Source organism: Corvus brachyrhynchos, unplaced genomic scaffold (genome assembly GCF_000691975.1).
Source record: "Corvus brachyrhynchos isolate BGI_N302 unplaced genomic scaffold, ASM69197v1 scaffold150, whole genome shotgun sequence".
Taxonomy (NCBI): domain Eukaryota; kingdom Metazoa; phylum Chordata; class Aves; order Passeriformes; family Corvidae; genus Corvus; species Corvus brachyrhynchos.
In genome coordinates this window covers 2,916,330-2,927,157 of record NW_008236162.1, presented here as the reverse complement: position 1 = coordinate 2,927,157, position 10,828 = coordinate 2,916,330, and the positions used below count along the sequence as shown (strand labels likewise).

General features: G+C 51.3%; 2 protein-coding genes across 2 annotated transcripts in view; both read right to left on the bottom strand.

Annotated features, from left to right (window-relative positions):
• Positions 1-789, bottom strand: part of PROSC (proline synthetase cotranscribed homolog (bacterial)) — a 5,755-nt gene extending 4,966 nt beyond the window's left edge. The window contains exon 1 of the mRNA XM_008633266.2: positions 725-789. Within this exon, the coding sequence (XP_008631488.2) occupies positions 725-789 (65 nt within the window). The remainder of the gene's footprint in view (positions 1-724) is intronic.
• A 47-nt stretch (positions 790-836) lies between these two features.
• Positions 837-10,828, bottom strand: part of ERLIN2 (ER lipid raft associated 2) — a 10,657-nt gene continuing 665 nt past the window's right edge. The window contains exons 2-10 of the mRNA XM_017732538.1: positions 10,684-10,820; positions 10,375-10,436; positions 9,652-9,777; positions 7,858-7,931; positions 7,416-7,474; positions 6,345-6,436; positions 5,954-6,043; positions 4,424-4,503; positions 837-3,416 (exon numbers count right to left, since the gene is read on the bottom strand). Of these exons, the coding sequence (XP_017588027.1) occupies positions 3,207-3,416; positions 4,424-4,503; positions 5,954-6,043; positions 6,345-6,436; positions 7,416-7,474; positions 7,858-7,931; positions 9,652-9,777; positions 10,375-10,436; positions 10,684-10,820 (930 nt within the window). The 3' untranslated portion in view covers positions 837-3,206. The remainder of the gene's footprint in view (positions 3,417-4,423; positions 4,504-5,953; positions 6,044-6,344; positions 6,437-7,415; positions 7,475-7,857; positions 7,932-9,651; positions 9,778-10,374; positions 10,437-10,683; positions 10,821-10,828) is intronic.

Genomic DNA, 10,828 nt, shown 5'->3' with positions numbered 1-10,828 from the left:
CTCCCCCGGGGCTCCCCCGTTCTCCGCGTTCTGGCCACAAATCCAAATCACGGCCTGAGTAACGGGCGCCAGGGCTGCCACCCAGCCCGCCCCACTGTTCCAGTCCCGGCCACCCTCCACCCTCCAAAATTAGGTTCTTATCCCTGCATGAGGAGCAGCCTCCCAAGGGTGTGAATTTCAATTATTTCGGGGAGAAAAAAGCGTTATAAAAACAAGGCAGGGACCGTGCTTGTCCTGCAGGCCCAGTCTGAGGGCGGGCAGTGCTGGGGAGCGCTTGGAGCGCGGCCACAGAGCCCGAGAGCAGCTGGAGGGGCCGGGACAATGCCCGGCTTCATCGCGGCCACTGACGGGGGAAGAACGGGAAACTGCCAGCTGGAACCCATTAACTCAAATATTTGTCTTAATGTGCAGAACTTCACTGTCCCTCTGCAGATTCAGTGTTTACACAGCTGGGTAAAAACACCCAGAAGGTTCCTGCCCTTTGTCTGGTAAAACACGACAAGGATTTTCTGCAAACTTTACCAAATCCGAGGTGTTTGCCGCTCCAGTCTTGTTCCTGTGTTTTTCACTCATTCCATAGCAAAGCAGGGGTTGACAGACACGGGATTCCTTGGACATGGACACCTCTGACCTTTCTTCTTCCACTTTCCTCCTCCTCCTCCTCCTCACTGGAAAGGGGGAACTGTCCCGTGCAGGGGCACAGCGCTGACCCCCAGCACCCCACCGCTCCCCATGCCCACCGGCGGCCTTCACGTCCCCTCGCTGGAAAATCCTCCCCTGCAAATACATCTACACGTGATACTAAAGTTCATCCTGATATTAAAACTGGAAGATTCTAAAATTGAAGGCCATTTTATTGCCATAGCAAATACCAAAATAAAAAGGCTTTGAATTCAGTACATAAGATCAAAGACTGCATTTCCATGCTCCCCACAGCCATTCCCAGGTATCAGCAGTGCCACAAACCTCTGTTCCCTTTGCTGTAGAGTGGGTTTAAAGTTCAGATATTCATCTCAAGATTAGAGAAACAGGACAATTTGCCTGTTAAAGAGACAGAGGGAATAAAGGTTTATATGGAGAGACATCCACTCTGGAAAATTCAGGACATTTTACAGAGTGGAGAAACCTGAATGAAGACATAACAACAGATTTTGGCTTGTGAAGACTGATACACTCTCAACTTTGCTTCTGCACTCTTAGTACAATTTAACTAAATTACACTAATACTTTAGCAGTCAGGGTTTTAATTAAAAAAAAAATCATTAAGAGCTCTTTATCCCAAGCTATTGTCTTGCTATGAAATCACACAAAAAAATACCTTTATAATACCACTTTGGCTTAGTTGCATCCTTCCATTAGTGAAAAATACTTGCGTAAAAGGAGGTGTTAGTTGCTGATGGAAACCTTGAGCACAAACGTAGAACAATCTCAAATGAGCTCATCCTCATTGCTGAACTTCTGCTATTCCCTGTTACAATCTCCCTGCACAGACCAATTTATGAGTCAGGAATATCACAGCCTCCCTGGGGATGCTGTTGTTGACTACTGTGGGTCTGATGGAGGTCTGGAGATGGGACTTCCCTTAGCTCCTATTTTCCAAGAAATACAAAGAGGAGGGGACTTTTCTCCAGCAGAAACCGATGCTTAATTTCTATTTTGCATTTTCAAGCATCAACAGGGAAGAGAAAACTGCTGTAAAAACCCTGGAACCAGGAGCTGAGATTCATCTGAGCTCTCTTAGTGTAACACAGATTGATGAAGATTTAAACGCTGAAGAGTGAGACCAGGGGTAGGGGGGAGCAAGAATTCGGGGCACGAGCCTGTAAATGCACCAGGCTGGTCTCTGACAACGAGCACTGCCATCACCTCAGATGAGGATATTGGCCTCAAATTTTATCAGCAATTAAGCACCAGGCTCTGCTGCCAAATGCAGATGGATTAGGTAGGAAAAAAAAAAAAAGTTCCCTCTAGGCATGAATTTTTATCTTCAAATTTTGCATGTGTGGAAAACAAAACCCTGTTTCCTCCTTGCATCTGGGATGCGAGGAACTGGTCAGCTCTCTGGAGGGGAAGGTCTGGTACATTGTTCTGAGAGAAAAAGGGGAATCCATCTTTGGGTAGTTCAGGAAGAGCTGCTTTTCTCTGCCCCGTGACCTTTCAGAATCACAGTTTGTCCTTGGCCAGTACAAAACCTTCCTTCCACAAGGTCCATTCAGACCCAATCCCACAGGAGCTCAGTTCTGCTCGTTTCAGCTCACCTGAAGGTCCTTTTTCTAGTCAGACACTGTAAACACCGAGATCCAGTTGCTCCTGCAGAGCAGGTAACGAGCTGAAAAACCATCAGGTCACTCCAGCAGCTCCTCCCCAGCACGGCCTTTTGTAAAGTCAGGGTCCCTGAGACAAAAGTTCTTTCCTCCCTGGTTTTCTATGACTGTGACAACTTCCACGCCTGTGGCCTCATTCCACTGAAAATCCCACCCAGCTCTGCACTCCAGGACGCTGCCCACGCCCTCCCCCAGCAGCTGAACTGCTGGGAAAACTCTCCTGTGCCCCACAGAAACATGAAAAACAGAAAACAAAGCCGTGTTAGGACATAGAAAATGAAGAATTTGGGTCACTCCCTGCGTGACTTGTGGTCTAAGGCTTCGATCCCCCCGGTGAGTGGGAACCTGCAGGATTCCAGCTGAGCCTCTCTCCCTCATAGGGTCACCTCACATGGGCTCGGCAGCCACCTGCCACTGGCCCCAGCCTCGAGCAGCCACTTGTAGTGTACAAAATCTAGCACCTTATTTTCAAAGGGGACTGAAATAAAGTACTTGGAATTTTCAATAAGAAAAAAACCCAAAACAAGTTGTAGCAGCAATTCCCCTCCCTCCAAACCCTCAACATTTCTTTACCTGCAACAGCTATGAACCACCTCAATCCCAAATCAGGTTCCCATCCAGCTGATAGCCCTGACAGCCTCTCCCAAATCCTTGGTCTGTGTGACCAAGAGCTGGGGAGGTGCAGCTACAGAACATACCTGGAGCTTAGAAATTACCAGAAAACCCACCCCATAAATACCAAAGTCCTTATGTCTAATTGTCATACAAAAGATTGAAAGGATTAAATCTGATTCATCTCTTTCAGCACAGGAAAGGGGGAAAACAAAAAGGAATTTCCCAGTTCATGATGTTTTGATATAAAACGAATAGAAATCTTTCTTTTCAGTTGATGTTATGAAGTAGTTTTGTGTCCTCGCTGGTTCCTGCCCCGTCCTCATCTTGGATTCCCTCTGCCAGTCCCTCTGCAGATCTTCTCTGGCTCCCTGCAGAGTCCATGAACATGTTGGGAATATCTTTGCCAAAGTAGATCTTGCTGTTGGCTGCGATTGCCTTGTACTTCATCAGCTGCAAGTACTCGGGAGTTAACTTGAGCTGCACAGAGAGAAAACGGGTCACAACAGCTCAGATACAGGAAAAGGAGATTCCTGCCATGAGCACATGAGGCACATACTTTCCACAAGCACAGCAGGCATGGCCAGCCCTCCACAGGGAAAACACAGAGTGCCCAGAGCCAGGCTGAGTGCAGCTCTAAATCCCAGTGACTAAATGGCAAAATGAAAAGTGATGGGACCAGCTGGGGAAAACGCTCAATCCAAACGTGATGGAGATGCTCAAGAGCACATCACTCACTGCAGCCCTTGCAACGAGAACTACTGAGGAGGGAAATATCCCTGGCTGTTTTCCAGGGAGCAGATCCACGAGCGTGTCTGGGTGAGAGGAGCTCATTTGTTCAGGATAACGACATTGTCACAGAGAGGACAGAACAACTGGCACAAAACCTGTGTACAAACACCCCAGCCCTCTGGCCCTTCTCACAGACCACCACAGAACTGAAACTCTTCCTGCTGGAGTGTCCTGGGAACTTGCTCACCTGGCAATTCTATCCATGCCATTTTTCTGTTTCCAGGTTGGACTTTTTGTTGTTTTTACTTTTGCAGTACTGAGGCTCTTCCAGGGTGTCTGAGACCAGCTCCATTTGTTCTTTCCCTGCACTGTGGTTTATTCTACCCCTGCCTGTCACCCCGGAGATCTCCCTGTTCTGACTGCCTGCCAACTTGAGACTGGAATGAAACCACATTTCTCATCACAACAGCGTGAAAGGGCAACACTGAAACTGATATTCCATCTACGGAGAGCCACGGCCCGTGAGCACCTGGCAGAGCAGAGACTTCACATACCCTGACACTGATCTGTCCAGAGAACAAAAGGAACTTGCAAATAAGGATCTAATTGTTTCAGTCAGATAAAAGCTTTGCTGAGAGGAGATGGCCTCCGTTGTGCTTTTTGACTTAAACAATGATCACTGCCTGCTCTTGTGCTGAGCATTCCCCCACAGCCCGGGGCCCTGCTCTGAGGCACCACAAAGGAAAGCACAGTACCTTGTTGGCCTCGGCCACCTTCATAGCAGTGTAACACTCAGCATCAGCTCTCGCCTTCTCTCGTGCAAGAAATGCAGCATCTGGAAGCAAACACATGCTCTGAGTCACATTTTTATTTCCAGCCACGTTAGCACCGTTTGCAGCTGGAAACTCTTCAGAAAGGGGCCAGTGCCACATCTAAACTGCACGGGGTGCAACAAGGGGAAGAGGGAACAAAATGGGAAACCCAGAAATGGGAGCTCAATTTACAGCTAAATGGTTGCAGGACGAGAGCATTAATAAGTGAATTGCATCTGCAACTGCAGAGCTCAAAGAATTTCTCACACATCAGGGTTTGATTATCCCCATCACGTGGGCCAAGCTCAGCCTTTCTTCTCGAGCCAGGGCTGACTCTCGTGCTGAAACGCAGCAACTGCTCTCCTGCAGACGTGGGATTTACCCACAGCCTTTGCCCAGGACTCCAGGAACAGCCTGAGCAGCCCAGCACTCTCTGCAGATGAGGTCTGTGCCTGTGGATGCGATTCCCAGATGGGATTTGGTCTGGGATACGCAGATGAAGGTTCTGGCACACAGAGCAGGGGATTTTAACCTCTACAGGCTCTGCCCCTTGGACAGATGCTGGAGAGCTTTTCTCTGCTCTGTCAACAATTGCTCAAAGGCTCTGATTCTGTGGATACTGAAATTCCTGACTCCTGGCAGAGACACTTAAGGAAAGCAATGCTTCCCGTTTCTGTACTGCACTCCTTTTCCCCCTTGGACTCTGTATCCGTCCAGTGATAACGATGGGTACCAGTGAGTGTAATCCTGCCCCTCTCCTGACATTCCTCCCAAGGCATGGAGCCACACGATTGCAGCACTCAGTCTGGGTTGGAGAGCTGCATAGCTGCATAAACCATTTGTTTACTTCCCCTAGCAGGGAGTCCTGTGAGCTGCTGCACTTAAAGATCATGTAAACAGCTGGATGGTCTGGCCCACAGCTTCCTCTCTTTGGGCTAAAAGGAGAGGCTGGGCCCAGTCACAGACACCAGGAAAAAAGAGAGAGGCAGGAATCCTCTGCCAGCACAGACCCAGACTGACGGGCTGACAGAGTTATAGGAAATAAACCCCACTGTATTTCTGCAAAGAACTTCTTCCTGGGAAGCTGCTGATCTGTAAAACTCTTAATTGGCTCCTCAGTGGCTTCTGCAAAGCTTGGCAGGGCCTATAATGAATGTAAGGGGAAAAAAGGCCTTGCCACTTCTGAGCTGGAATTGCAGAGCCCTCTCCACGCCCTGCAGTCTCCTTGGCAAAGCATCGTATCAGATGGGTGAGGGAACACCTCCTTGAGTTCAAACTCCTACAAAGATCACCTTGAGAAAGGGAGTTTCAAGAAGCACAGCTGTCAAAGAAATTCCCGTTCTTGCCTCTGGTCAGGAACTTCACCCCTGGGAGCATCAGCCTGGACTGAAGAACACAGCCAACACACACTTCAAGAGCTCCCTGGTGAACTGCTTCAGGAGTTACTTACTGGAAAGCTCACCCCCCACTCACCTTCAATCTCTGAAATTCGCTTCTCTGTTTCCTTTTCCATCACTTTCTGTCCATAAGTTATTTCAGCAACTTGTGCAATCTTTTCTGCCTCTGAAATGAAAACAAGAACACACCCACACTGTCATCACACATCTTCCTAACGCCAGAAGCAGCCTCACCCTGGAAAATCCTCACTCATCACCTACTTCAGGTGGAAATAAACGGTAGGAAGAATTTCCAGCCTGCAGAAAACAAAGCTGGAACCCACCTGCAACACTCCTGAGCTTCTCAGGGAGTTTCAGATCAGAGAAGGTCCCAAAGCGAACCAGTGCACCCCTTCCCCCTCTCTGGAGCCTGGGGTCTCTTTGCTGCCTGTCCCCCCCGTTCCCTCTCCCAGCCCACCCATACAGACCGATCAGGGCTTTCTTCCTCTCTGTCTCTGCCTCCTTCTCCACCACCTTCTGCTTCTGTGCCGCGATCAGCAGCTTTGTCTTCTCGCTCTCCCTGGGGAGCAAGAGAAACCAGTTAAAAACAGGGGCTCACTGGTGTGGGATTCACAGCACATCCCCAGCACGAGCTGCTGGCTCTCCCCTCCTTCCAGCACGTGTCCAGCGCAGGTGGGATCAGCAGTGTGAGGGCAGGTACCTGCACAGAGCGTCTTGCCTAAACCAAAGCATTCTTTCCTCCCCTCCATAGCAGGAAGATTTTCCAGTGAGTCCCTGTGACACACTCCCTGCAGGCTGCCCTATTGCCTTTTCTATCTTAATGGTTTTTATTTACATTAATGAGTTTTTAAAGAGTGAACATAAATAAAAAACTCTGCCCCTGCTCCCAGCCAGGGAAGAGACACTGGAACTGAGTCTCTCTCAACACGTCCTGCTGTATTTATGGCAACAGAACACAGGCTGATTTGGGACCCCCTGCCATGACCACGCCACACAGGATTTACCACAAGCCCAAAGGTGACATGCAATGCCAGGGAAGCAGAATGGATGAGAGGGATCCCATCCTGGCCAGCACGGAGTGCTGGCAGCGTGCTCAGGGAGCACGGGCGTGTCTGACTGACCAAGTGCAGGAGAAGGCAGCTGGCTCAGGGCGTTGCAAAGGGATCAGCATGTCAAGTGCTGCCAAAGAAAGTTATTTCAAAGCTTTGCGAGTCTTCAGCCTGTTGAATCAACAGTTTCTCCATCCCAGTCAAACAACAGGATTAGTGCTGAAATCCATCCCTCTGCCAGTCACCCACAGCTCCAGGAGGGCTCTGGAACACAGGGCCAGTGCCCAGGGGAAGGAGCCCCAGGGCAAAGCATTCCTGTGCTCAAGGGCTCCAAGTGAGGGCCCTGCCAGCCCAGCCAGGGCTCAGTGCTGCTCCTCGGCAGCCCCTTCCCGAGGGGCAGCATGAGGCCAGGAGCCAAGGGCACCCCAATCCCCAGATCCCAAGGTAATTTGCCCTTCTGGATCCTTCTGGGAACACAAAGCCACTTACATGAGCTCATAATTCCTCCGGATTGTTTCAGGGATGTTTGGCTTTGTAACTCGAACTGCCTGGAGAGAGGGAGACAGAAGAGGACATGGGCCAACAGCCAAGTGGCCCCTGGGACTGCAGGGGTGGCACTTGGGGCACGCTCTGCCACCAGAGCTGCACAAACTGTGACCAGGCCGAAAATCCACAGAGAAACAGCACTGAAGGATCTCCTGACATGATAGAGATTGTAACCTGGGCAAACCAGCACCCAGAATAACTTCAGGAGAAACTCAACACATCAAAACTGAGAGGAGACAGGAAGGACACTGTTCCCACTCCTCAGGTTCAATGAAATCTGTGCTGTAAAGCAAGTTCCTAAACAAATCTCAGTTTCTTGTTTCCTTTTAGCCCTTTCCCCTCTTCACAATCTGCACCTTCAATATCTCAATCAAATCCTGATTACCTGTATAATTAATCCAGGGGCCATCGTGGTTAGGTCTTGCTGCAAGGCCAGTTTAAGGTTTTCATCAATTTGATCTGATTGGGGGAAAAAGAAAAGGGAATGAAACATCCCCCAGGGCAGTTTGCTGTCAGCACCCAGAGTGAGCTGGGAGGGCTCACATTTCTTATCCCTGGAAAGTACGAATGGGAGTTGGATGTAGAAGTGCTGGCCTGACCCCGAGGCAGGTTCCCAGCTCTCCCAGCAACAACCCTTGGGACGCACCACAGGAACATGGCAGGCATGAAAGGAAACCCTCCAGTTTCCCCAAACCTGCGGTTTGGAATCTTCCTGAATCTTTACAACAAGGAGTCTGTGCTCTAACCCCCTTCCCCACTGAACTTCCCAACTGGATCCTGAAGTAACGTGGTAAATCCTGACCGACTCTGGCCTGCACCTGTGCCAGGAGGACAAAAAGGAAATGGAAAGGCAAGAATGGGAAATAGCAGCATCAGTTACTTTAACAGGCTGCAAAAATCATCAGTAATGTCTCTCTGGCTCAGGGAGTCCCAGAACTCCAGCGTAGCTGAGGATTTCAAAGGGATACACAACCTAAAACCCTGCTCTGATGAAAGCTCCAAGGAGGGCAGCGCTTCCAGCTGGGGCCTGCTGGGAAGTGCAGAGGGAAAATCAAACTGTAATGGCCTTAAGAGGGATCACATCACACTCCTGGATTGTTTGCTTTGGTCCCAGTTTCCTATCTGGAACTCAGGCTCCTAATGAAGTCCAGCCAGGAGTTTGGGAAGCAGCTGTTATCAGTTCCCTGCACCTGCTGGCAGATGTGGGGGCAGAGGGTGACGTGAGGCTGCTCAAAGGGGCTGTGCCCCACTGCAGAGCCTGAGCCAGACCCAGGCAGCTCAGAGCAGGAGTTCCAGGGGAGTTTGTGCAAGTTCCTTCTGTGCAGAGCGGGTGCTTTCAGCCCATTTCAAGCAGCCGTCAGCAGCAGCTGCCGACATCTGGAGTCTCCATTGGCCAGGAACCCGTCCAGCGCCAGCAGGGACTAGGAACCGGGGGGGGTCCGAGCCCCAGGCCTGCAGCCTGTGTGGGAAGGGGAAGCCGGGCTCCTTGGAAAGCCCAGGCTGAACAGAGAGCAGGAGTCTGCTCTCTCAGGCACAAATCCTGTCCCAAACCATTCCCAGCAGCTCTGCGCCCACAGCCAGCACTGCCGAGTGCTGAAAGGCTGCAAGGATTTCCTGTCAGTCCAGAGCCAGAAACAAAACACTCAGCATTGGCAGCCACTGCACGAATTCTACCAAGAAACCCCAGCTTCTCCTCAGCCTCTCCTGCTGTGTGTCTCCCTGTGCTGCCCGGTTTCCCGTTGGGAAGGTCAGCAGGCTCCTGCCAACACTCCTGGTTTATGGGCACCGCAGCCACGGGCACAGCCCAGAGCTCATGGAACCCTCTGGCCAGGGAGTGCTTGCTCAGGCTTTCTGTAACAGCAAAGAGCCACAGCCTGGCTCTTCCATCTGGATTAGAGAATCCTGTGACTGATTCAATCACACAGAGAATGCCACAGAATTCCTGCTCCCTTCCCTACAGGGAGGCTACTGGCAGGGCTGGGGCTGGAGTTTATTGTTACAACATATTGAAGCACTCAGCTCCAAAAGATAACACGGATAAACGATGGCAGCTGGATACCAACCCCGCCTCTGAGCAGAGCAAACACAGGATTAATGGATAAAGCCCACCAGCTGCGGGTTCTGCACCAACAGCCCACGGGGAGAACCCTCAGAACCACCAGTCCCAGGGGCAGCTCACCAAACAGCTCGATGTAAACCTCCTGCAGCGTGTGGACACTGCAGAACTGGTTCAGCTCGTGGTGGATCTTGTTGAAGATGAGGGCCTTGTCGTAGTCGGCCGTGTAGTTCTTCACGATGTCGTACACTGGCAGAGGAGAGAGCAGGGATGGAGGAGGGAGGGAAGGGAAGCGGGGAAAGGAGGCTGAGCACTCTCAGGGAAAACCTTGAGGGGCTGTGAAATGCCCTCAAACCCTCTGCTCAGGGCAGGTTTATTTACTGCTGACATTTTGCGACGCCTCCACCAATATCTGTCCTCTGCTCTGTCAATAGAAGGGTTTGAAGCAGCCTCAGGCTGTGCTGGGGCTGCACACACACACAGAGCTCCCTGCCGAGCCAGGCACTCCCACATTAAACACCCAAGGATTTGGGAAAAGGCTGCACAGGTCGTTCTCCCTGGGCTCCAGGAGCCTGTGCTCACAGCCCCCTTGGCTCCCCCTGCACACCCCGTTACTCCAACCCGATGCTGCACAAAGCTCGGGGGAGCTGGGTTAATGCAGATCAGAAAGGCAAGAAACAATAAACACCCCAAATTCTCGGGAGAGCGAGGTCAGAGGTGACACCCGGAGCTCAGGGCACACCTGTGGTACAGCCTCGCTCCAACCAAACACAGCCACAACCTCTTCACCTCCTGTTCCTGCAGCACAGCCCCCGGGGAGTGTCCGGGGCAGGACTGGTGACTCACCCGCGCTCTGGATGAGGAAATTCACCACCTCGATCCTGTCGAAATAAATCATCACTCCTCCACTGCAAAGCGAGAAAAACAAAAAGTTACGTTTGCTGGAGGCTGAGTTTGCTCCTGTGGGATGAGTGTGGGATCCACCCCAGCCTGCTCAGCACCATCCCAGACCCCCCCGCCCGGGGTGGGCTCCCTGTCCTGGGGAGGCCCTGCAGAGCCTCCCAGTGACCCCAGTTTGGGTCAGAGAAGTTCAGTCTCTGAGGAGCTTCCAGCTGGGATGAAGGGCTGTAGGGGGGTAAGAGCTGAACATCTCACCTGGTGCCACACGGGACATTTTTCACCTCGTCCGTCTGCAGCGTGGTCTGGAGGAGATCGAAGGAAAGAGGCTTAAGAGAGGGATTTTCCCGGCACAAATCCTGCAGCCCACGGGGCTCTGACACAGCCACGTCCCCCCGGGACC